The sequence below is a fragment of the Falco cherrug genome, chromosome 6, assembly GCF_023634085.1.
Source record: "Falco cherrug isolate bFalChe1 chromosome 6, bFalChe1.pri, whole genome shotgun sequence".
In the NCBI taxonomy this organism is placed as follows: Eukaryota; Metazoa; Chordata; class Aves; order Falconiformes; family Falconidae; genus Falco; species Falco cherrug.
Genome location: NC_073702.1, coordinates 50,459,946 through 50,487,585, shown reverse-complemented (window position 1 = coordinate 50,487,585; position 27,640 = coordinate 50,459,946). Strand labels below are relative to the sequence as shown.

General features: G+C 38.4%; 1 protein-coding gene across 8 annotated transcripts in view; it reads left to right on the top strand.

The window, feature by feature from the left end:
• ADGRG6 (adhesion G protein-coupled receptor G6) overlaps nucleotides 1-27,640 on the top strand; it is a 112,834-nt gene that overhangs the window by 23,306 nt on the left and 61,888 nt on the right. For all 8 annotated transcript variants that reach the window (XM_055713912.1, XM_055713911.1, XM_055713918.1 and 5 more), the window contains exons 3-4: nucleotides 21,128-21,469; nucleotides 25,175-25,795. In XM_055713912.1, the coding sequence (XP_055569887.1) occupies nucleotides 21,128-21,469; nucleotides 25,175-25,795 (963 nt within the window). The remainder of the gene's footprint in view (nucleotides 1-21,127; nucleotides 21,470-25,174; nucleotides 25,796-27,640) is intronic.

Here is a 27,640-nt window from a genome sequence, read left to right as displayed (position 1 = left end):
TTTATCCAGGTGTCCACTAATTCTAGCATTTCTTATACCACCATCCCTTGTGGTAGCCATGGCGTTGGTCTGCTCAGTGAGAAAAATAAAATTGGAGTAAACTAATTTTACTTCACTGCCAGTAACCGGCAACCTTTACAGGTGTTAGTGTTATTAGCAAATCTTCAGAATGTGTGATGTAATTATGCTGCTGTTCTAGTGCTCTAGACCGAGACTACATCTTGGAGAAATGGGCTCAAAAATAATAGGATGTGTTTGATCATGTTGACAAGCAGTGGAAAGGACTGAGTGGTACTTCTAGTACTTTATTAAAATGTAATGAAAGGTTTGAGCAGCTTGCTTGAGTGGTAGTTCCTCAATATAATTTTGTCCCAGAACTACTCTTGTGGCTCACAGCTGTGAACATTAGCAGAAGAATCTTCTCAGTTGCAGCGGGTAGCTAGACCACAGTTTGACTAGCTTGAGGAAGGAATCAAATATTTGTCATATAATGCTTCCTCAGACTGAAGGGGAGAAAAGAATCATCACTGGAAAAAGAAAGCACGAATTTCTGCTTATTTCTGAAATGCAGAATAGACAGGAATAAACTGAAATGCAGAAGGAACTGACAGAGTCTGAAATTCATGCTGTACGTTCTGTCTCACAAATGTAGAGACAAACCTATTACCTTGCACAGTGCAGATCTGGTAGTCACGGGACTAGCAGTCCTACCTCTCCCTAAAAGAATGAAGCACTTCTGCATATCTGCATATAGACAGAGATATGCTCACATACATAGAACAGATTATTTCTTATTGATGGGCAGTTCAGAGATCAGCTGTTTCAGAGATCAGTGGGTTTTATACCTTTGTGTTTGAAAAAACATGCAGAAGTCAGTTCTAAGTGAGAGATAACACTGTCGTGCTAGTTTGTGGTTTTTTTAGTAAACACAAATACCAAGAAACTTCTGATATTATTGCTTCCTGGAAAGAACTGTTTTCTCAGAACAGGAAGGCTTGTAATTTGTAAGTGAAATAGCAAGGTTTGCAATTGCAGGGAATAACAAAATCGGTTAAAAGCAGATTAAAGTATAAGACAAAATAGTGTGAATGAGAATACCCTAATTATTTAATGTATTTAAACTGTTAGGCTTTTACATTCTTTTGGACTATCAGCATTACAACTGGAACAGCAGCTTTTCATACATTCCCCTTTAAAAAAAATAATTACATAAATATATATATAAAGATAGTGGACATGATTCATAGCTAGAACTTCTCAGAATTATTTTTAAATTAATGACAATACTGGTGTGCAAGAGTAGCCGCATGGGCAGGACGTCAGTAGAAGTGTTTCTCTCTATACCTGCCTAGTGTCTTGCCTAGAATTTTTTTCCCCGCATTTCTATTCTAAAGTTATATTTTACCTACTTGTGATTATTGTAATACGTTTCTAATACAACTGTTTTCCATAGTATCTTGGTCCTCTACAATGTTTACCATCACTTTGACTTACTGAGGTTAAGAAATTTCTGCACTGGAACTACTGGGTTTTTTTATTGTCACTGTCATTTGCCATGAAATAATACATTTCATATAGCATCTGTGCTGAGTCATGGATTACAACCAGAACGAGGTGACTTCCCATTATAGCTCCTGCTTTGGATTTTGGAATGAAACTGGGCCTTTGGTTAGTTTTGGAGACACAGTCCTGGGAGGAGGACCAGCTTCAGGCAGAGCAGAGAGCTGTTTTGAGCAGAAGTCTGCTATAGGCAACAAAGTAGCTATGGTCCTGCTACATATAGCCCAAGGTGGCCTCACTGCCATGAGGGAAGGGATGTGAATGTGTGGCTCATGCTGGAGGAGGTGGCATCACCACTGCAAGCAGCAGCAACATCACAGACTGATAAAAGCAGTAACTGCTGCAAGGTTGGCTTTCCAGACCTCCCATGGCAATTTTCATCATATCTGTGTCACTTAACCCACTCTGTCCCTGAAGCTGTCCCATGCCTGAAGCTGGTCCTCTTCCCAGGACTGTCTCTCCAAGACAAACGACTTTGCTGGAGCTGCTTAATCACAGCCCCTTCTTCACAGACATGCAAAATAAGATCATTCCTACTCTATTGAGAAGATTTGAATGTAAGTGGTGGTATTTATTTCTGTTGATATGTGCCATTTAGAAAGTCAGTATGATCAGCTGTTTTAGGTTACAGCATTCATATTTTTGTCTCTGTTATCATTTTGCATTTGTGTTGTTGGTAGAGTCAGCTGCAGAGGTAGTATTTGTGAAATGCCAAGAAGCTTGAAAAGAAAAGGTGCAATTGTCTGTCTAGTTGTAAATGAAAGAAGATACTTCTGGCAAATGTTTGCAAGTCATACCTGGTGATGAATCTAGGAGTTGCCCAACTACTTACAAACAACCCTCTGCCATTTCTGTGTTTAATAACTGCTTAAAGTTGCTGCTGGCACTTCATTTTAACTAAGTTTAGAGTTTAGGCTGGAGCAGATTTACCAGCTGAGCCAAAAAAGTGTTTCGCCAGCCATGCTTACTACCACGTAGTGCTGCATGTGATTTGATACTGGAAGATGCGGTCACAATTTTGTGACTGTTTAGATCAAAATTTCATCAACCCTTTGTTTCTATGGCATTGCATAGATAGGACTGGGTACCTGATGGGGTCTGTTCAGCATTGTAGGCCTTCCTCATTTTGCCCAACTGTGTCCTAGGCAGACCATCAAGCTCTGCCATTTTTGTAACTGATCCAGACCCAACTAAAAACATGCAAGCAGTTACCATCTGAGCTATTAGAAGAGTTTTCCTTCTTGTAGTTGCTGCAGCCTGATCATAATGACTCAATTATCACATGCTATAAAATGCTATAATTGCTTTTAGTACTGTGTACTGTCAGAGCCTGTTCTGGCTGAGTAGTCTTGAGACTATACAGGAGGGGTGGGAACTGCCTGGATGGAGAAACCCCTGCAGTCAGGAGAGTCACAGGGAGCTGTCTAACACACCTGAAGGCTTTTCAAACTGCAGATGGATCTCCAGCACTCACTGCAGAGTTTACTGTACAATAACACTTAAGAAAACTACAAATATGAAAGAAAATATCAGAATTCCTGGAAAGCTGTTTGAATGAGAAAATGAGTTATTATTACATCAGACTGATTTATTTTCTTTTTTTTTTCTTCTTTTTTCTTCAGATACATTGTTTTTGTCAAAAATGAAAAGTGTATCAATTTTAAAGAAAAATGACAGGATAAAAATTCTAGCTGAAATGCTTTGATGATGGAGAAAAAATACTGCTTTAAAAATTTGAAGGCAAAGCTTTGAGCTATTGTTTTGAATTTACTTTGATATTTTTAAAAAAATTCCTAAAATTTTTAAAGGCAATTTTCTGATTTGCTTAAAGTGACTTAATTGACAACATTTTGCTGGATATTTTTTGAAGGAGATTTCTTAATTTTTCCTTTTTTTTTTTTTTTTGACATAAGAGTTCCTGTCTAGTTATTCCTATGCTACTTATTTTCAAGACTTCTAATTAGCAGCTATCACATTTTTAATTTTCCAGTTACTTCTTTGCTACACCAAATTACCATGTGTGGATGAGCTGACCAGGTACCAGGTATTAGGTTCATATTAGATTACAATGCCTGCAGTTCTTTAAAGATTTCTCAAAAAAACCCCAACTTTTATGTGCTCTTTGAGAGTGTGCTATACTGAAGCTGACCTGAAACTTACTGAAGACTTCTCTGTCTGTACATGCTGCTCAGTAACTTTCACTGAAAAACTTGCAATAATTGGTCCTAGTGCCAGCCTTACAGCTACTAAAATAGATTTTATAGATTTACTTTCATAAGAGCTAGATCTGGAACAGCCCATCTCTTAAGCAAGCAGGTACAATAATACTTTAACTCTTAGGCAGCAGCTGTTTTGCAGACCTTGGCACTAGGGTCAACTGGCGTAATTAGAATAAGAAGGAATACTTTCCCTAAGGAGCTCTTAATATTGACTGTATCTTAGCAGAGCTACTAGGTGAGACTCCTTGATAAAAAAATCTAGAAGAAAAAAACCATAAAGTCACTGAGTTACATTGACTAAACTCTTGAGCAAAGACCTAGTCTTAAACAAGTGGGTATGTCATAAATCAAAGTAACACTTTATGCCTAAAAATTCTGCCATTCCTGCCATTGGAGTCTACCATAGTTCTAGGCTTAGTCACTGACTTGTGTTGAAGAAATAATGCTGTCACAGGACTGTAGCAAAGTAGATTTAGGTCGACATGACAGCTTGCAGAATACAATGACTACTTGGTTATGCACGTAGGTAATGTGAAAGGAATTGTTTAATTTTTCTTATCCATGGCAATTAGACACTGTGGTCAGGGTGAAATGCAAGACTTCCTTTATTTCCTGTTTACACAGACTCTATCCTCATTACTCTGTGCTTCTGAATGATGGTTTTGGACTCTTTCTCCTTGTTCCTCAGTGTTCTGACAGCCAGTCCAGCTTAGTTCTCCCACAGCCTTGGTGTTGGACTGGTTTCTGCAGGGCTGTTATGAAATCATTCATGACTCATTCTTCTCTTGCTTGCATGAGTGAAATATGCCCGCTGAAAAAAATCTCACCGTGGCATGGCAAGGAACACTTACCAACTTGTTAAGTATGTGAGCTGTGTTGTAGCAGGTCTGTACAGGGGGTTCCAAACTATACATTGCAGTATTAATATGCCTCTTCCTAATTCCGACCCATGGATGTTTGGGAATATCTTTGCTCTCAGGATACAGTATGTCATATTCAGATGGGGATACTAAGAGAAAGGTGGAGTCAGACACAGCCTTCACTGTTTTTTCACCAGGCTTTGTCTGCCTTTTTCAGTTCTACCCTTGTGTAAGTACAACGATATGATCATTTAGCAAGCAACAAGGTGTTATGGTGTGCCTTGCCTTATTTTCCATGTCTGTAGCTTTGCTATTGTGTCTCTGCATTACAGCTAGGACCCACCAAACAGTTAGTTCTATGTATTTAAGCCAATTCTTGCCTTTTCTGACACTACCTCTATGAAGGTAACATATTGCCCAAATTAGGCCTTGCATTTATGCTTTTCTTTCCCTTCAGAAATGTTCCATGATCTGCTTCATTATCTTACAGTTTTTATTACTTTCTGCATTCAGGTAGATGCTAGGGCGACATTGTTGGAACAACTTTGTCAGATTGCTTTTACTACTTGTTTATGCAGTTTTTCTTTTCATGCTGTATGCCTGGTAGGGAACACCCTGAATAATGATTCAAAACTAACACTGTAGATTTATGAAGTAATATGAACTTTGTCCACTCCCTTGCCTGCTATATTCTGATCAGGTATTATAACCATTCATAGGCTATATGCTTTCCATGTAAGAAATTGCCACATTTAAAGTGTTCACCTTAAGCAACTTTTATATTTCTGTTGAACTTTATGTATTAAGATAGTAAAGTAGGTAATTTGTTTCTATTTCAGAAACTGTACATGACCAGAGGTCAGATCACCCTCTGAGGTTCCCTTATTGTCAACTACAGTTTTTCATGTTTGAGTCTGTAGGGTTTGATCCGAATCCCACTGCAAACAGTGAGAATATTTCTTTGAGTTGAAAGAGTTTTGGATGAAGCCTAAAACTAGATGGACTGGCCAAGGACCATGAAAGGAGAAAAGCTTCTAGTAAGCATAGAATCTCAAACTAAAATAAAGAGAATTAGATATGGGGTTTATATGTTATTTATATAATACGTTTAAATGTATCTCTTCTTCAAAACTTGAAATTTATTACCCTGAATTCCTGTTTTTAAGTTTTTATCTGGACTTCAAATAAAATATCTAGAACATCTGGGTGGACAACAGTGAATAGGGTTCACCCTAACTTTGTACTTCACCGGGTGATAGGATGCGGATGTGGGAGACAGACACTATTCTCACCAGTCTCCTCAGACTGCTTTTGAACGCTTTACTGATATGCTTCATTAGCCCCTGAAGTGAATTTTCAATGCAGGGAAATGATCATTGAGATAAGTTCTAAAAGAGCTGAGATAAAAGTCATTGATAGGTTCATAAATGAACCCAAGTTTACAGTTCACAGTTTAATAGTTTACACAGCAGATGTGAAGAAGTTAGGCAAAAACAAAAAAAGAGAATCCCAAGCACATTGCTTTGCCCTATTTATTATATGAGGTAAGTTTAAATATCTTGCTGCTCTACTTAGTGCATTGTGAAGGGCCATACTGGTAACATAGTGAGTGTGCCATAGCAATTGGCATATGCTTTATATTTTGCTGGTTTATTAATTGTCACATACGGAAAATTGCTTTTCTGTTAATTATTCTGTGCCTTAACACTGAGAAATTTCTCTCAACTTCTCCCTCCAAATTTTGCAGCTAACTGCATAATCACAAATGTGTAGTCATGGGTAAAAATATACTGACTTTTAACTGTTTGCTTCTCACTCTTGTTATTGACTGTTACTGCAAAGTAAATCTACAGTCAAGAGGCAAAATCCCCTCCCTCATTTTGAGAAATACGCTTATACTCTCCACACTGGTGTGTTTATGTCTTTGGGCTTGCACCATTGCTTTTTCAAATGCTAGCTCAAAAGTTATAGTACCGTAAACTTTAAGATTTTGAGTACTGAATCAGAATAATCGTGATTAAAAACTGTAATAAAAGGTAAGTAATGTGAAAGTAGTGCGAATTGTAAGCACTCTTGGAAATTCAGCGTGAGGTGTTCAATATTATAGTTTGATGAGTGTCGTTTCCATATTCGCTTTTTTTTATTAAGCCCATTTTATTTTAGATGTCAATCAGGCTCCATCACTGGAAGGCCCAGGACTTAATATCTTGAAGGATTCAGTCTTTGAGGCTTTGAAAATTTCAACCGTGGTAAACTTGCAGTCAAACTGGGGTTTTATTCTCAGAGGGGTCCAGATATTCTGTCTAGATATTCAATACTGATGGCAGATCTTAAACAGTTACTTTCATATTGTTATTAGTTCATATTTCAGGTGCAAAGACAGAGAAAATTGATAAATGGACTCCTGCTTTAAATAGGAAGATATCTTTTCTGCTGTGGCTTTGAAATAGGCTTTCCTTGAGAACAGCTGAAATGTAATGACAAATGGTGTTGGAAACGGTGTTAGGGAGGAGAGCACCATGGTCACTGGTGTTCTCTGAGGGTGGGTTTTACTAGAAACATTAGCTGAAAAATTACAAGCTGAGGACGTTAAGTTTTGAGACGATGACACATGTTGGCTTGCTTGAACTTAAAAGATTTGCTGAATGCAATACAAGTGCGGAGTTTAATATTTCAGGAAAATATTTTAAAAAATAACCTTAGACAGAAGGAATATGGGAGAATCCAGGGCTTGACTGTCATTAATTGAATAGTTAAGGCAATTAATGCAGTACAACATGTTAAAGGTCAAGTAAAGGTACAATACTTGGTTGTAAATGTTAGCATATAGTCATTATTAAGTGAGAACAGTTTGTCCATTTAGTTTTATAGAAGGATGGTGCCATCAAGTTCTGTCTCGTACTCACTTCCCGTCTCATTTCAAGGAACACTGTGCACCTGTCATTATACTTCCTAATCTTTTAAAACCTCCTTAAACTGTGTCTCCAGACCTAACAAAATACTTTCTTCCTGTCTGCTTTATATGTAAATAACAGATTCATGAAAGAGGTTTCCTTTGGTTGATTGGCTTGGTTTGGTTTCAGAAATTACAGAGCAAGTCAATTGTGAAACTGAAGTTTCCATTAAGTGGCAAGTGTTTTAGATGTTGTTTCCAAATAATGCTGATGACTGCAGAACCAGTGCAGAAAATAAGTTCCTTCATATGAGGCAAGTTCTGTTAAGACTAAGAAAGCTTTTTTGTTCTTACAGTAAGCTGAATAGTTTGCTGATTTCAATATGGGGAAACAAGAAGTTGTAAGTCTATTTTCAGAATTCCTCTTTCAGTGAAAGATGGATTTCTCCTGGTATCTGAAGTTGAAGCTGTCCAGTTTTGCATAATTGCAATGTTATACCTGTTTTAAATATAAAGACCAGTTTAGCTTTGTAGCAGACATTAAAAAAATCACATCACATCAATAGCTGGAAACCTGTGCATTAAGATGTAGAGTAGACCAGTAACAAAAACAAGACATAAAGCATTTTGAACCCTAACAGAGAGGTTTTCAAGCCAAACTTTGTCAAACCTGTCATAGTTTCCTTCATAAAGAGGGGATATTTTCAGGTTTTATGTGTTAAGCTGTCATATTTGACAAAAAAAGACACACATCAGTTATTTATTTCTGATTTGATCATAGTGAATTTGTTTTCTTCCGTTCAGTAAAGCAGCATGTTGCAAAAAGAGAAGTGGAGCACGCACTGTCCATCCTTAAGGAGTTAAATACATGTAGTTTGATTATAATCAAATTCCTAACTTTTGAAGTTCATTCATCCATGGAATATTTTTCTCTAAGGAACTGGTAAAAAAAAAAAAAAAAAAAAAAGCTATAGAGTTGGAAAAAGCACTGGAATGTGTAGGGAGACTTCTTGATTGATTGCAATGGGAGTTCAGTGGCCAGAGCAGCTGGAGAACTGGATGGAGGTTAGAAACATAAATCATAGAGGCCAGACTGACAAAAATAAAAGGTTCAGGTGTAGTCACACAAAGAACAGTCATTGCAGGCTTAATGGAAGCAGTAAGGACATACTCGACGGTTTAATGCAAGATTTTGCTGTTTGTGTTATAATGTTTTCTTTTCTGCTACTAGGTAAGGAGAAGAAATGGACCAACAAACCAGGCGTGTAAGTTAGTAATACAGCTGTGAAGGGATTATTGTTTTGAGCTACGTATGCCATTCCCTTCCATCTTTACATCTTACAGAAACACTAAGATAAGAAAGCAGTTCTAGATGCCATATCACTGAAATGACTCAAAATTAAAATTAATGGCTTGTTTAAGAACAAAAACCAGCATTAGAGATGTCAGAATAACACCAAATGTCAAAAATGTACACACTTCCCCCGCCACAATGAATAGTAGTTTGCTATATTGTATATAGCATTATTCTGTTCTTAGCAATGCAAACTATTGAGAAGTAATTTCTGATCTCACTTTTACTTGTGTATCTTTGCTGTTTCCAGCAAGACCCTAAATGAAGTATGAGAGGTGAAAGCTTCGGTTAGCAAAAAGGCTCTAACCCCTTTCCAGTCTCCTGACCCCTTCATTAACAGTGCACAAGAAAATACCTGATATCATTATTCAGAACATCTTCCAGTTTGCTCTGGGCAGAGCTAGCTGAATAATAAGTATTAACACTGAATATGTTACTGTCTTTGGAAGGTGAAAGTGTGGCTAATTTTCTGATGGGGGTAGAAGAGAATATTTCTGTGTGTAATAGAAAAGCTCTTATTATTTTATGATGTTAAAAAATCACAAATATTTTGACTTAGATTGCTCCTTCTTGCATATCAGATGAGACAGATATGTTACTGACAGTATCTATTTTTAACAGCTTACTGAAAGAACCCAGAACATAATAAAGTACTGAAATATAAGTAGCCTAAATCATATTGAAATAGGTACTTTAAAAACTAGTAGATGGGGCAGATAATAAAACCCAAAAAAAGATTCAAAGGCTCTGTGTGAAATTGGTTTTGAGTTGGTGTCTATGAGTATGTCTAGAATGCCTTCTCTATTACAATGAATTCCAATGTAAAGTAATTTTGCATAATTTCTGTATCTTGTTAAACACCAGCAAACTGTAGTTTCAACCTCTACTGCAACAGATCCATGTCATTAAATGCAGATTTTCTGGAATAGCTTAAAAAATCCAAAAAATCTTCTAGATGCGAGATTTGGCCTATAAACACACAAAGATTGAAGAATATCACTGAGTAGCAGTGCAATAATCCCCCTACCCTGTGTTTTCTGGAGGCATTCATAAGAGTTAAGATGATGCTTATTCAGAATACTGGTAGTAGCAGCCAGAAAAAGCATTCCAACGTTGCAACCTGGGAAAGAAAACCCTCAATTGAGTTCTTCTCTTATAAGCAATAAAAGACATTGAATACAGCATGGTTCAAATGGAAACTGCTTTGGATATTGGTTGTGTGTTGGATTAGTTGGGTAAAGCACACAGTGAAGAGGCAGTATTTTCCACTTTTCACTGCACAAAATATTGTTACCCAGAAATTTTGTCGTAACAATTTCTTTAGTTTGTGCCCAATGTATATGTAGAGGTAACGTATTTCTTGTATGCATCTGTATGACTGAGTTTTAGTAAGAAACCTGTGCCCAGATATAACATTATTTTAACCAGTATCTGTGCAGTTTGGTGGGATCTCAAATTCCTACAAACCATACCTCACCAAAATATTGTCAACTGTTTTGGCATTAATTTTTTGAACAGCTTCCCAGGCAAGCATGAGACTTGCTTGCATGAATGATACCCAAGAAATTATTTAGCCATAAAACTCCTCAGCTTGTACAGCCTGGTATAGACGTGTTGAAGCTAACTGCACTCATGGATTTACTCCAGCTGAAGATGTGATCCTTTTTGTAACAATGCAGCAAATGTTCAGCTAGGAGCCAGAAGGCAGAACTTCTTGCTGGGGTGGAAAAAAAAAATACGACGTTCTTGATGATTGTTGCCCTTATAAATCTCAGCATGATTTGTGATGTAGTGTGATATATAGACCACAGTTTGAAACCATTATGTTACCTGCAGCAACCTCACAGAAAACACACCTGCTCCCACCCTTTCCCTTCCCTAACATAATCTTTTTACTGACATGTGTGTTAGCTTATGTGCTTATTGTACTAGCCCGTATACTTACTGGTTAATACTTTTTTAACCAGCATATCTAAACTGAACTGTCAATACCACTCTTTGTCCCAAACTTCTGCTACTTTGTGGAAAAAAAATCCAACTCAGGCCAAAACTAGCGAGTCAATTCTGTTATTTTTATAAGATTATCATAGGAATGCCAATGAAAATATTCTTAAGTTACAATGGGTGTAACACAGGATTTTCACATTACCCCCTCCCTCTGGGGGAAAACCATAACTTTGTCTACAGTGTGAACTCCACTCATATGGGTCAGGGCAGATTTACCCAGTCAGTGTGTTTGTTTCCACTTCCATTTTCATTGGCACAAACTCAAACAACTAAGGGGAAACAGGCAGTGCAGGGCCCCCACCCTGGCTCTGAACGTATTTTCTTCTATTGTAGCTGGTTCCCTCAATTTCCCAGATCAATCAAAACCTGCTGGAGTCAGTGCTGTGATAAAGTTGGTTGGTGTCAGGAGGTAGGATATTTGTGCTAGAGTGATGAAGAAGGTTTAGAGCTTTTCGTGGCAATGATAACTCAACAGAAATAAATACCTACTGAATTCCAGCATTAAATGGGTTCTGGGGGTGGTATGGAGTATCTGGAGATACACTGAATTTCTAATGGTCTCTGTATTGTGCTAGCATCCCACTCTGAGAGAATGAAGACCATCAGCTCTAATCTTTCCAGGGCTATCTTAACATTTTAGCAATCTGACATACAACAAATGCCGATAATGTCAATACTTGGGTAACGCCATTTGAGGGCTGGTTAGGATGCTAGTCTTGAGAAGTCAAGAGGTCAGTTCCCTGAACGGTACACCCTGAAAAAAATGAATACCCTGAAAACCTGGTAAAGTTCCAGTCCATCTGTGTCCCTTGTGAAAAGGGTTAAGAATCATGCTGTTGTTTATATGTTTATTTATGAGTAAATAACAAAATCTCTTGTGTTCTAGCACCACGTTATACAGTTTTGCATAAGGAAGTGCAGATCAGCTTGTCTTGTGTTAGTGAAAAGTCTGCTGCTGGGTTTAGTAGTAACTGGTTACTGCCTGCGTTTGTGGTAAATGCTTCCTGAGTCAGTAATTTACTATTCTTACTTCTGCTTTTCTAATCTTAACCTGATTTGAAAATTAAGCTTTGCTCTTCCTGACTTTTTTGGTACATTATTACTGTTACTGCCCTCAAGTGCATCCTGAAAGATAATTTTGATTATCGTGTTAGAAACAGGATGTACTACCACCTGTTTCTCCGGGATTTACGTGTACTGTTTGAACGACCAAAACTAGTGAGAACTGTTCTATTGGCCCCTACATAAGATACAAGAGATAGGGCCTCATGCTCTGCCTCGCGTGGCCGCTTTCCTTTTCCCACTTATGCGCTGGCCATCTCTATTCCAGTAAATGAGCCGTGCCCAGGGCTGTTCCCTGCCTCGGGGGGCCAGCTCATGCCGTGTCCCAAACGCGCAGGGTTATAAACACTAAGGTAGCTGTGTTCAGGCTGCATGTTGGGAATGGTCCCTGACCCGTGCTGGCTGCTGAGCAATGCCCAGGAAGGGTCTGGGAGGAGCTGGCTGGTCAGAGCGGTGCTGGGGCAGTGTCGCACTGTGGCTGTACTGGCAGTCGAATCCCAGAGCCTGAGATCGTCCACGCCACCAAGGTGGAGCTATCAATACTGTTGGTTGAGATTAGTTTCAAGCATAAGCTATGAGGTTTACAATTCCTTACAGTTATTTCTCTTATGAATTATTATATATATGGAGGGATTCAGAGACTTTATTAAATACTTGGGGAAATGTCTTTTGGCCTTCTGAATTTTATGTTCCCTGCTTTGATACTTTTCAGGTCAGACTTTCACGGGCTGATGTCGTAACTTAGAAGAAAATAATTGTCTTTTATCAGTTTTCAAATTTCCACATACAAGTTCATTAATTGTCTTTTTCTGTCTTAGAAAAATGAGAACATAACCAGTTGTGTGACAAAAAAATTAATTTGTTAATAATCTGATAAGCAATAAGAGTTAGAGCAACAGAAAGCAGGAACAAGTGACTTCACAGGCAACAGTTACACTTCCATATATGTCTATGTATAAACCTGTGACGAGATTTTTTTTTTACCATTTCATTATTCTTAGGTGCACCAACCGGTTCAGTCATTTAAAGCATATGCCGCAAGACATAATGCAACAGGAAAGGAAGATGCGAGGCAAGCTGATATGACTGGCCAGGGCATAGTACTCTCTTTGTCTCCTGGCTTCAGTGGCCAAAACCCAATTGTTGAATTATTTTGTGAGAGCACAATCTTGTCTTTCATTGAATTATAAAAGGCCCTGCCAGGGTTATGTGCTATTTCCAGTCAGGAATATGGAGGATTTAAATTCTTGCTGGGTACAAGGAGTACTATGCAGATGATGCAATGGGAATGATGCAGAATGTGAGTCTGGACTCAGCTTTTAGTAGTGCTTAAAAAAGTGTTTTCTTACAAATCAACAAAAAAAAGTCACATTTGCAAACTAAGAATAACACAGGGATGAAAGATTCTCCCCAATTGCATCTTTATTATACTCGTGTTGTGCAAAATGCATTAATTCTGTTGTAGCTTTAAGTAGGATAATGTAAAGTTTCATTGATGTAAAGCTTATAGGATTTTTATTTTTTTCATTACGCTGATTACATTATTGATGAGTCTAAGCAGGTGGTTTCACATAAAAACTGGCAATGTTTACCCTGTTGGGGATTCTATATATTCTACACTTGTTAATATAAATAAGTATCTTAGGAATGTTTTGGAGAATTATTTAAATTGTACTGGGTTTCATTTTTTGATGACTTACACTACACTGCCAGGTATTTTAGTGACCAGCAGTTTAACTGTTTGGTGTTAGGAGAAATTAAAAAAAAAACAAAGGTGAGCTGAAATACCTTTCTCTACACACAAGTTGTCCAGTGTCAAAGCCTCCTACTGATGTCTTTGCAGAGATGGAATTTAATATAACATGCCACTAAGAAAGGGTGATGGGACAGGTTTGAGCCCTACCCAGAGAAATAATGCTTCTCTTTCTAAGTGGGGAGGACAGGGTGACAGTTGTAGAAAGCTCATTGACTGCATTGGAATTAAACCTTGCCTTTCCTGGTCTTTAGGCAGAAAGTAATTTGGGAAGGAAATTCAAAGACTGGAAGGGACTATTTCTGTTAGAGTTTGATATAAAAGATCAGCCTCTTGCTACCCCTAAATTCAGTCAGCAACTTGGGAATCTAGAATGCGCCCAGTGGATTGGTAAGGAAAGGAAGGAAGAGTATGGATTGCTGTGTGGACGTTAGGCCAGGTGTCATATGGTTCATGGTAACTTTTCACATGCAACTTGTGTGTCTGAGAGTGGATCTCTTCCTGGATGGGTGTTTGCACGTGTTGGTCTAGTTATTACTTCTTTCCTTAGAAGAAAAAGGAATTATCAGAACCAGAAAGGATAGCAGAGCCTTCCTCACTGCTCGGGTCTGTGCAGTGCCTCCCCCGTTGTTTTCATACGGCAGCAGTTATGGTGTCGTGCCCTCCCGTTCTGCCTTGAGGGGGGATGCAAGGCTGAAGACGGGACTGTAAAGCTTCAAATACAGGACTCAAAGGCATCATTGTGCAGGAAAGGACTTGAAACAGTTGCTGAATTTTAAGTCCATGCTTAAATCCAAATCATATCTGTGAGATTTTAGGATTTGCTTAAGATTGTTGTGAATTTAGGGCTATGCACACTGTAGAAATGCTGAAGTAGAAATGTTTCTATATTAACATTACAAATCAGGGGACATTTACATTTATATGCAACCACAATCATATTTCCAATGAGTAGACCACATACATTATATGTATGTGCAAGGACAAGCTTTTATACACAGGATTTATATATCAGGATGAGAGTCTTCTGCTTATTGCAGAGAAAATCCTATTTTGTTGGTTTTGTTGTTTTTTTATCCTTTTTTTAAATCCAGATGTTTAAATAGTTAGAATAAGGATTGCCTAATTTGAAGATTACAATGCATGCTCACATTAAATTATGTGTTGTGTACAGTAATTTTTATCAGGGCTAGCCTACTGTAGCAAAATAAGGATTTTTTGGGGAGATAGTTTCTACAATTTGGAATATAAATAAAAAAGCAAAAATAAATCTGCCACACCTCTTCATTTGCACTTTCTCAGAGAGAACGCAATCAAATTGTGGGTTGCATGGTAAGCAGGCAACATGGTTTGCTGTGCAGAGGCTCCAGAAGAGTGTTACTAGCTTAATGTTTTGCATAAAAATTTGTATAGGTCTTATAACTAACTTACAAGTGAGTAAGCAGACCATTACTTTATGTCCAGAGGGGATGACATGCAACTTCTTTGCAATTAATATATTCATATTTTGCATATAGATATTTCTGTAGACCTACAGATCCCCTTTACATCCAAAATTATTTTTTTAAAGTGAAGATAAGCTCCTGTTGAAGCCTTTGCCATGTGATAGCTGTTCTGGGTTTAGTGTCTGTGTCTCATTGGAATAACATGGGTTTGTTTGTTCTGTAGCCATTCCAGCCCACCCACATCTTAGTGGTTTGGCCCTTCCTCATGCTTGTCTGCAGGTGTGCCTGTCTCTGACCTCATTCACCCATCTATTTGTAAGCATAAATATGTTTAACCTAATGTTTGGCCATATCTCTCTTACGGCATCCTTGAAATAGAAAAAAAAAAACAACCCAACAATTAATTGCTTATTATAAAGCAAGTCTTTTTCCTGCCTAATGTTCAGCAAAATAGGTATGTTTTCATGCTGTCACAGTAAACAATTGTAAGGTTTTGCTTCTATTTTGGGCTTTGCCATGTTCTTGCAAGAGCCTACGTCCTGTCACATCCTTGTGCTTTTCTCTTGGTTGGAAATGACCATGCTTGTAAGCACTACCTTTTCAAATGTATGTAAAGTGCTTAGGGTTCTCATATGTCTACATTAAAATTATAATTAATTCTGTACTGCTTTTTTATGTCTAAAGTGCTAGGTACTGTAGCTAAGATTTTCTGTGGTTTAGGGCTGGTGTAATTCTGTCAGGCAGGAGAGATTTTACTGTTCACTTGAATAAGAGGAGAGTTAACATAAACTGGGGTTGTTTTGTTTTGTTTTGTTTTCTGAAAATTCTATCCCAGAGCTACATAGATTTATTTCAGGATATTTTTGTATGAAAGTTGTGTCCTTTACAGGGAGCAGTAGAGTTAATTTTCATGCCAAAATGAAATCCAGCAGAATTTTATCTTACTTTTATGAGGGAGCCTTTTAATGGATTTCTAAAAAACACCAGTAGCGTTAATTCAACCCACACCGACTATCATTAGTATCCTGTGCTGCTGCCTACTCATATGTAGTCATTTACACTTCTGTCGGGTGGAAAATGCTGTACAGAAGGCCATGCATGCTACAGCTGGAAAAAGAAAAACCCAGTGCAAGGTGTAACAGTGTGAAAACAGACTGGATAATACACAAATTGCAAGTGCAGACACTTTCCCCCAGAGACCCCGTTTTCCTTTGATCCTACCCTTCACAAACTTTAAGTCTTTAGAGCTGAAATAGGCAGTGTCCCAATCTGGATCACTTTTGCTCTTTTTAAAAAATCTTTGGCCAAACAAAATTTGTTGCCCGGCAGTTCTCCAAGGTTGGGTAAGTGCAGGAATGAAAGCTGGTGGGGAGGCAGAAGTCAAAACTCATGCCTGAGAAAGAAATGCGGAATATAATGGGGCAAAAATGAGGTTTGGGGGGGAAATTATGACAATGGAGAGAGGTAGAGAAGCGTGAGGACCTAGAGGAAAATATGAGTATTAGGACAGATTTTGGAGGCAAGTGCTGGAATGTGTTAGTCATATAAGAAGGAATCAAAAAAAAGAGAAATAGAAATGTATGGGATGAGGCTTTACACAGAATGTTTCCTTCCCAAATCTGCAGTTCAGCGTTGTAGCTCTGGGTCTGACTGTGGCTTCAGCTGCCCACAAATGGCTTGTGAAAGTCACTTTCAAATTGTATATCTCAGTGCCTTCAGGTGTCTTCATGAGTTCAAACGGTGGAATTCTTTGCTGAGGCCCTAAAGAGACAAAACTGCTAGGCTGGACAAGCGGGGTGATTAATTTTGTTCCATAGGATATGAGATTTGCGTGTGCACGTCTGTCTGTATGGTGCAATCTTTAATGAGTCACGTACTCTTTCTGTTAGCCCCTTAGTTTTAGGGCAGTCTTCAGATAATTCAGCATGATGTAGGAAAGACTAGTATAGTGTACTTTCCTCTTCACAGAAATTAAAAGGTATATGTGTGAAATAGGCAGGATACTCATAGAAAAGAGGGAATGCCTTCATGGTTAGGAAAACTAGCAACCATGAGAACAGGATTCTATCCCTGTCTTTACTGATAAGTTCCTATTAAAGATGGCCAAATTGCTTTGACCAAAAATTTCCATTAGCCACTAAAGTATTCATTTTTGGATTTTCTACAGTGGGCCAGGTTGGCAAACTGCTCTCCCAGCTGCAGTTTAGAGTCATTGATAGTGTGCTTTGGACATAAAAAACCCTGTACAAATAGTAAGTAGTTAAGGAAAATCAGTACTCTTATTACATAGATTAGGAACCCAAAATCCCTGGAAACTTTTGCCATTTTTGCCAATTATCTCCATGCCTAACTTTGTCCTTATAAAATGGGCATGATAGGAGGGAAAAAGGCATTTCCCCTACAGTCAGTTCCCCTTCTGAAGTCAATTAACATTTATGAATCACTTAGATAACTTTGGTGAAAGTTCTAACATACTCCAGAAGAATTTATTAATTTTCCTTTTTAGTATAGTGTTGAAGTGTCATACTAAATACGTAATTATTCTTTTATTATAGGAAGTACGAGTTCTGCAAGAAAAAAAAAGTGATTATGAAATGATACCATACTCCAGGGTATTCTTGTGATGGAGACAAATGACTTGCCCAGTGAAACTTTCAATTAGGAAATGTTGAAACTAAGTGGTTAATTTCACTGTATGGGGAGGGTGTTCATTTTGGTTTGGGGGAGAAAAGAGGAGGAGAAAAGATGAAGGTTTCTATTGGACAAAATATATTTAGAAAGTGAATTTCCTGTGGTCTAGGGTGATAAAAAATATCTGACAGGCAGATTCTGCATATGTGGGGTTCCTGACCAAGAACATCAAACCTAAATTTATTCTCATTGAAATCAATAAAATATCACAGATCTCTTGTAGAAATGTCTGTGGTGTGTATTGCAACAAGTATTCAGTTTCCAGAGTTCAGAACTGCTCTGGGCCAATGGCATTGCAAAATATCTGTCAGCTTTGGCTGGCAGCCTAAGATTGCCACAGCAATTTTTCTCTTTAATGAGTAAAATAGGTGGTGTTTATAGAAAAATGACTCTCATGAGAAACTGTGCAAAAAGTTCCATTCAAAACCATTCTGTTTATATATAATTTTGTTGTTTGTTTTCTTTTCTTTTTACTTACTACTGTGGACATTTGCATGAAAACAGGATATTTCTCCTTCAAATTGCAGTCATGGACAGAATAGCTACTATGCCAAAATGGAGCCAACCCACTTCAAAAAAGTAAACTATGTTGCTCACCAAATCTGTTTCTTCTGTGTATGTAAAGTTTTGAGCACTTATTTTCCTACCTAAATTTAGGTGCTGGGTTTTTTTGCATTAGTTCTGTAAACCCAACAAAACAATATGGATAAAATAAAATGAAGATATGTTAGTGAAAAGATTAAATTAGTAGAAAACCAAATAACATAAATAACATTTATGTTTTAATATTTACAGTGACAGCAGGGATAAAAGTATCTTTGTTACATGTACTGACAGGGTTTTTTACATGGCTTAGAAACAACGGTAAATACTCAAGACAGAGATAAATAGAAGGACTGAGTGCTGTTTTGGCTGGTGGTGATCAACAGAGTTAATAAAGGCAGGCTCCTGTTAAGAATGCCTGTGTTCTTTCTCATGCACATATTTTACTTTTCCAGTCTGAGGTTGAATGCAGTATTCTACCAATTTGAGAGATACACTTTTACTGACTAGTGCCATATTTTTTCTGGTTCAGCAACATTTTATAATGCCGTTAAGGTTTACTATAGTGGTCCAATGCTGAATGAATGCACATTAACACCCATGTTCTGTATCTATTTACATCACTTAACAGCTTAGTCCCTGGTTTCAGGTCCATCTGGGTGCGCAGGGAAAGCTCTCAACTGCCCAGATAGCTCTGTGTCATATATTTCTCTGGCAGGAATGAGTAGGAGAGTGGGTGTGGCGCGCTGCCAGATCCTCAGCCCCTGTAGCCCTCAGCCTAGCAATAAGGAGGGCAGGAGCGTGAATCACGGAGCCCTCCAGCTGCAGGCAGCTCCAGCCGGAGCAGTCTTAGTGCTGCTCTGCCCTACAGAGAGAGGCTCACTTGCCCTGGACTTGGAGACTGCAGTGGCTTGTGGCTTGCAGCATGCTTTCCCTGTTCCTCCTCCCCTCGGTCTGGGGTGGTTCTCTGAAAACTGATACCTGCCTGTGCAGAACACTGGGTGAAGCTGTCATCTGTTTGTACAACCGCAGCGTTTAGAGTCACCATACTAATAAGTAGATATTCCCTCTCCAGTTAACAAATGGAACAGCAGGGTTTCAGGGCAGGTGAGCATACTCCTCTGTAAAGATTTGCAGAGAAATCAAGAGTGGACAGGCTCTGCTTTGTACTACACAGATCAAGTTTTCCAATGTCATGAGCGCCACTTCTTCCCAAAGCTACCTGCAAAACTTTCAGACAATCTTTCTCGTTTTAACAAATAAGCATCCCACTAGTCTTTTCTAATGTAACCAGCCTGTATTTGGCTCTGAGAGCCCAATTAATTATCAGTCTCTTTACCTCTTTGGGGCCAAATGACTTCATGATTTTCAAATGAAAATTATAAAAACTCCAAGTACACCTTGTAATTCTCCCTGCAGGTGTAAACTGCTTCTTTTTTTGCCATGCCACTTCACAGAGTTGGCATCCATTTGCTTTGGCCAAACACCATTTGAATGTGACTGAACAATATCAGGACCCAAGTAGTGGAAAGAAACATTGAGGGTTTTTTTGAGAAGCTTGTTGCCTTTAATAGGAATTAAAAAAAACTATTTTACACTGCTCCATATGTAGTTTGCACTTGACAAGTTTTTTAGTTGCTTTTAGCTCACATTTAGTTCACATTATCTATTTTTTTATACTTGTGTACTTGACTCAGAATTGTGGTATAATGCAATGTTTTCGAAGTAGTTCAGCATAAACGTGCCAGTTAGTTTCTTTGGTTATCTGTTGCTCATTACACCAAGTCTCATAATCTGAAGGGCCTCACACGGGGCACCAATTGTCTATTGGTGAGATTCAGTTCTCACCTAGTTTGTTCAGTGCTGATTTGGCAAACTGTTACAGATTTTAGCAGCAGGCAGTTCACAGTAATCCTACCTTGTAATACACTAAGTAAATATATAATAAATAAGCAAATGTGAACCAAACAAGAAATGCAACCTTGGGTGCTAACTGGGTCTGAAATTCTCATGGATAAGCACAGCAGGTGAGCAAAGGAGTATGAAGAATAGGCTAAGAATTTCTTGAAGCATGACTGCCACAAATATGTCAATGGAGCTGAGTCAGAATGGGAAGAGTGCAGTAATTTGCTGTTGATTCAAAAGCCAGTGAGTAGCTCGCTGCTACCCTTCTGGGTGATGTGGAGAGCATTTGCCGGAAACACTGATGACTAACCTTCGAGAGCCCTGCAGAGCTGCTGCTTCTGTCGCCTTTCAACCCATCTCTTTTGCTGCTGCGTTCCAGGGACATTCCACTGGAAACAATAGCATGGCACAAAGCTGCTGGAATAGCCACCAGTCAGCATCAGACCAGCAGCCAGAAAATGTAAATTATACCAGTCATCTTTTCAGAAGCTGCAGTTTAAGAATTCATTTGCCTTTCTGAATTCAAAAATGTCACTGTTGTTTCACTTTTGACAGGTCAATATACATAGCAGATATATATTGTGTGCAGAAATGAATATTTAAGTGTAATTAATACTTCTTTTGTGTAGGATTTCTTACATATAGCATTCTCTTGCTATACTAGTCCTCCAGCATTTTCCCCATTATAAACCAGGCCTTTTTCTGCCTTTCTTCCTCTCCATCTCATTTATGTTTTTCTGTATACAAATACATTTTATTATTGTGTTGATGATTACTTTCCTGTTAAGATATTTCTTTTCCTGACCTGCAACCTTTCTTTGTTTTTTATTGCCAGCTCACGGATGCTACGACTGTAGGATCGTGCTAACTGACCCGTCTGGAGTTTTCACTTCTCCCTGCTTCCCCAGTGATTATCCTAACAGCCAAGCATGCAAGTGGATCATCCGAGCACCTCATGGATTCATTATACAGTTAACATTTATCGATTTTGACATTGAAGAAGCTCCGGGCTGCATTTATGATTCACTGACATTAGACAATGGAGAAAGCCCAATGAACCTTTGTGGCATCACTGCCAAAGGATTATCCTATAACTCTACTGGAAATGAAATGATCGTGTCATTTAAAAGTGACTTCAGTATCCAAAAGAAAGGTTTTAATGCCAGCTATGTACGAAGTAAGTAAAGCCAAAGCCTTTCATCCCCCTTGTAGATGCTGGAAGGAAATGTCCTGTCAGGATTAGAATAACACTTCTTGTGTATATACACCATTTGTGTATATATACCTACAGGTAATGTATTTTTATGAAAGCAAAAATAGTACCTCCATGCCCAATTGAGTAGTACCTTACATTCATGGATAGCACCATTAATGAACAATAGCCTTGAAAGATATTCTTTCATTCTGAGTAAGAAGACTACTCCCCAGTGCGAGTAAAGGTATCAGTGACCTTCACCAGTGACTTATTTTAATGTTTCACATATATATTACTTCAGAAACTCTATGTTAAGGCTTGGTGACACCATTGTTACAACTACAAACATGACACCTGGGCAAAATCCTTAATTTCTCCCAGAGCAAGGGGAACAGTGTTACATTCATGTTTTCTTTCACTTCTCAGAAATGGTCATATGTAAATAATAAAATTAGGTAACTTGTTTAATTTTGAGTTTCACAAAGTAATGCAAATTTGGAAAGTAAAGGGCCATTCAAAGACACAGAGCAATTTGATATTTAGAAATGGCATTTAAAAGGACATTAACGGTGCATCTAGGATGCAATATGTACCCAAGACAAAATATATGTGGGGAAAGACAAATTTAAAAGAGTAGGTGAAGGGAGGCAGGAAATGATTGAGAGGGAATTAGCCAAGAATAGAACAGCTTTTGTGTGACTGCTCGATTTTATGCAAAAGTGATTTCAAAGTGATTTTCACAGAGTATGTCCTGTTATCCGTAACGAGTTGGCCACCTGCACAAGTGTTGGCTTTCCTGGTTGTCACCTACTGTAGCACACCAATAGCAGATGGGTGGGCCATATCCTCAGCTACAGTAAATGAACGCAGCTTTGCTAGTCTTAGGGGAATTATGTCAATTTACATCAGCTGAAGAGTGTAATTATAATTTATTAGTAATAGTTAACTGCATAATTAAAAGCTCCACCAATGAGTAGAAGTTGCTCAGTGCTGAAAGGAGAGGAAGGAGAGGCAACAGACCTCTGTTAGTACATAAATGCTTGGGACAATGTCGTGTAAATTTAGCATACAGTTGAGTAGTACTGCAGTGGCCCAGATTCAGTGCGATAGTAACCTCTAACCTCTCTAACAGGTATTTGGTATGCAGACAGTTGCAGACCTCATTAAAGTTGATGCATTTCTTCCAGCATCAGCAAAAGGGCAGATGAAAGCAGTGAAGCTAGGAACAGCAGAAGCCACTACTTAAGCACCGAACCATGCTGAAAAGTTTGACTGGCAGGAAAGCAGTTTTCCCTGCAAGGGTTTGTAAAATACAATCTAGGGACTCCTGGCGTGCTTATGGGTAAAGGGGTGCATGAGATGTGAGACAGTGACCCGCAAGTAAGCTAGGGGCTCTAAAAAGCAGCAGAGGCAGGCCTCGTGTTGTCCCAGCACTCCTGTAAAAGCAGATGTGGATCTCAGAACAGTGAGCTGCCTATTGCTCGGTGCTCCTGCTGTGTCCAAGCTGTCAAAGCTTTTTTATGTTCTTCATGTGTAAATAGCAATGTGTCAAAAAAAACCCCACCCTGATCATTGTAATCCATTTATCTTCCTAACAGAAACAATTTAACATCATTCTGAAAGTAGTCTAAACACTCGGATGAATATTCCAATAATATATGTATATTCTTCCTCAGAGAATAACCAGTTTCTGCAATACTAACATCTGAAATTCATCAGTATGATGACTGACTATGCAACAGTAATGAGAAAGGAGATCTGTGCTTAATGTTGATGGCAGGATTCTGTTTTCTCCATATGGACAAAATACTTGTCTGTTTTGTGCTTTCACTGTGTGGGGAAGGTGCCAGTGGTTAAATCTGTCAGATGAGTACAGCAAAGTTGAGTAGACTTGTTCAGTACCAGAGCACCGTCCTCCCTGTTTATTTTCTTCCTGTACTGTTTAAATGTGACCAGATGGTCCATAACTCTCCTGACCACCTAACACAGGCTTAACAGTGCTCATATGAGTGAGCTTTCAATTTTTTTCAAGTCTTGAATCCTTATACTTCTTCTGGAACACTTTCCATGTTACGTAAAGAAGCTTACAGTATAATTAACCCATGAAAAAAATGCCACTGTTTTCATTGGAGAGTTGAACACATTTTCTATCTATAAAATAGTTACAACATACTTTTGCCCCTGGGAAGAAAAAAAATCTGTGAAGTAAATCCAGTAACTATAAAAGCCCAGTATTTTTCTCTTCCCTCCCATTCTCCGGTTGCTGGGTTGGTGGATAATGTGCAATGCTGTATGTTATTTTACTATATAATATATTGGTCAGATTATGTCCTTGTGTGTATCCGAATGTGGTAGCTTGGAGCTCGGAGTCTTTGCAAGCAGCTGGCAAAGGGAAATTGCAATACCACAGACTACACAGAATCTTTATACCATATATCTGTCTTTTTTCCTAAGTGTGGCGTCACAGTCGCCCTTCCCTTACATGTCTCACCCTCTCATACTGAAAGGTATTTATTTCTTTCTGAGAAGGGAACAGGTGTAGTAATTAATATGTGTTGTGGCATCACTTGAAAATCCCAAGGGAAACTGCTGAAGATGTATGTGATCTACCACAGAACTGTGGAGCCAGAAGTAAAACCCCAAGGGCTGCTGCAATCTGGTCTTGTTGACTTCAGTGCCTTTGCTTGACTGACAACCTGAAACTTCTTTCTGTGGAGAAATTTACCAGAAGAACTTTGCTCCCGTAAATGTGCCAATAATACTGAGCATATTGGCACTTTGTTTTGAAAAATAGTGTTCTCCAAAGCAGAGTGAACAGAATTGTCATTAATATACTTATGGAGAAAAAGCATGTCATGTGATACTGGTTTTCACATCTGGTGACTGCCTTTTTTGCTACTGCAAATGAGAATACTTAATAACAATTAGAGACAGAGTAATTCTGTCCATGCCTAAATTACTAAATTACATAGTTGCAAGAGGTCTAGCCACTTCTGGATACTTGTGCAAAATCCAAACCTGCTGACCCAAATATTAGCAAATAGTGGACAGCTTGAATGTAAATATTCATGAGCACATGATTGCAGTATTCAACCAGAAGGCTGCTGGGGACAAAATACGACACTTCGTAGAAACCCATTAGCTGAATTTAGGAACAAAAGACTTCAGTTGGCCAAGGAAAGTAGTAGGGGCTTTCTTCTATTGCAATATTTAAAAGAAGCAAGGCCTGAACTTCATTGGTGTAATGCAGTCATGCAGACAAGTAATTAAAATAATCTACCTTAAAAGCAAGTCATACTGTGTTTTTCAAATAACTGGTTTATTCCATTGCTTAATGCATCCTTACTAGATGAATAACTAGTAATATTTATAAAGTGAGCTGAGGCAGAGTTGGAAGTTAGTAGGCAATATTTCCTAATATTACTCTTAATGCAACTTCAGGGATGGTTAACTATGTGTAGCACAGCATTCTCCATGCCGTTGAAAAGGAAATCTGCATATTTTCAGCTGAGTGCACTCCCAAGCCGATTTTCCCTTTGTGTGTGCTATTGGTATATTACAGTGATAAAAACCATCTGATAAATGTTTGATTTAATGAATGTTCCTTTGACCCCTGCTGCCAGTCTGCATTTACTTCTATATGATTAATTTATTTTAAAAAATGTATTTATCTCCTCTTGTTTCTAGTCGCCGTGTCTCTGAGGAATCAGAAAGTCATCATTCCCCAGGTTCCTGACATTGATGCTGTGTCTGTGGCAGACACTGTCGCAGTGCCAGAGCTTAGCCAGTTCACACTGTGCTTTGAAGCAACCAAGGGCAGCAACGATGACAATGACGACTGGAAGGTTTTCTCCTACACTGATGCGTTGTCAACAGAATTCTTCAGCTTTGGGAAGACCACAAAAGGCCATTTTCTGTCTATCTCAGGCACGCAATGCATCCTTGAGAACGCATTGCCACGAAATGCAGAGTTTTTCACGGAAACCTTTCAACAGCTCTGTGTTGTAGGGGATAGCTTCTCAGGCAATATAGGTATATATGCCAAAAGCATCTATCATATAGTCTTCTGTCCAGATATCTCTGGCAAAGTTATCCCGGGAAATGGGAGGCTGGTGCTGGGCTCTAACAGCAATGAAGTGAGCTCTCTAAATGGGGACATTTACAACTTCCGCCTCTGGAATTTCACCATGAATGCTCAAACACTGGCCAACCTCAGCTGCGATGTGAAAGGAAACATTGTAGACTGGGAAAATGAATTCTGGAGTATTCCAACTTCAGCACTGAAAGCAGAAAACAATTTGAGTTGTGGTGAGTATGCTCTGCCAAATCTTTTTTGCTTATTTTCCCCCCACACTTCTGCATTGTGCTGAATATATAATATACCAGCATTGAAAAAAAAAAATGTCCCTGCGAAAGAAAAACAGCTAGGTCTTACCTTTCTTAGACTTTAGCTCAACTCTTACCATACACATAGGCTTTGAAAGGGTATAAAGTTGTTTCCCTAAAAGAACAAGTCTCCTAAGTATATTGAGTTGCTGCTTGAAATGATCTGCAGATCAAAGTTTTTCCTAAATAGTTTGTTTATTGGCCTTATGCTTACATGAAATGAGGATAACAGGCAAGTACCTGCTAGCCTCGGGTAAGATTACAGTGGTCTCTGGAGAAAAAAATGGGTGTTACCTTACCATGTAGTAAATATTTTTGTACGTGCCCTTTGGCCCTTTGATTAGCCAGAAGGAGCCCTTGCAACCCTTGTGCTGTGTATGCAGAACCAGCAAAAGTAGTGACAAATCAACAATGCATATGAGACAGAAAAGTACGAGAAAAGATTAAATTAGAGGAGGAAGACAGGAAGGGGTTTAGATCAAAATCATTGGGTTTTATCTTCCTGATAACATATTATCAGTCCTTCTTTTAACTGGTAAATAATGAAGGTCTTTCTTCCTGTAGATTACTCCAGAAAATAAATTCCAATACATTGTCCAACCTGTTCTCATTTCATGGCTCAGACACTCAATTCTCATAAGTGCTCAGGTGTAATTTTTATGTATATGTATGTTATTACAGCTGGTTGACAATTCTGTACTGGAATGTCTTTTCTAGAAGAAAAAAAAAAATCAAAACTGAAAAACGTGTCAAAAAACAGTATTATTGTGTTTTTTCAAAAAAATAATCTTTTTGTTAGTCATAACTTTAGAGGCATTTGGTTAATTAAACATGCATAGGGGAAAATCTGAATCACAGCCAGCAGTAGCTTATACACACACATACAATGCTCGTGAAAATCAGCTGCTGTCAAATTCCATGTGTGTTTGACATGGAGTTTGAGCCTTGCTATTATAACAAAAACAAATTTGTTAAAAAAAAAACACTCAAAAAAATCAAAGTAAACAGTTAAAAATACTAGTTCTTTCTGAACCACGTGGGGTCTCTTCATATCTCATGTCCTTTCTAGTTTTGCTTCTTGCTCCTCTGACACCTTACTACTTATTAGTTTAAACATAGCTTAAATAGTGTCAATATAAGCATCTCCTGGCGGAGCATCTGTCAGCGCTCTGAGAATCCTTAGCTCTAAAACAGAAGCTGGCATCATTAAGGTGTGATAATTTCTGTATTTAATAGCTCTTGAGGGGTTAAGGTGGCTAAAAAAAAAGGCTTGCTTGCTTTAGTTTACTCAGACCAAAACATGAGGTACTCATTCACATCTAGACTCGCTGGAACAGCTCTCAGCACGTCTCTGGTAAACAAATCTAAGCAACGCCTCTATAAAATCACAAGCAACTAGGTGCCTTCACCCCTCCACCAGAACAAAGAAAAATCTGATCTAAAAATTGACTGTGACAGATGAAGGTGGTGTGGACAAAAAAGTTGCTGCTTTTCCATCAGTACAAACTGGCCTGACAGAAAATTACTTCCAAGAAAATCTTACTCCTCCTACATTGTTATACTACAAAGATTACCACAACACTTTTGCTAAATGACCTACCAAGACCTCTGTAAATGTTGTGGTTTCATTTATTTTTAACTGGAGTATGGGTCTTGTCCTTCTTTCTGTTAAAGACTGTACAGTCCTGTGATACAAATGTAACATCACAGGCTGTCGACATAGAAACAATACACTTACTTTCATTCCACAGCCTTATTCCTTGGGAT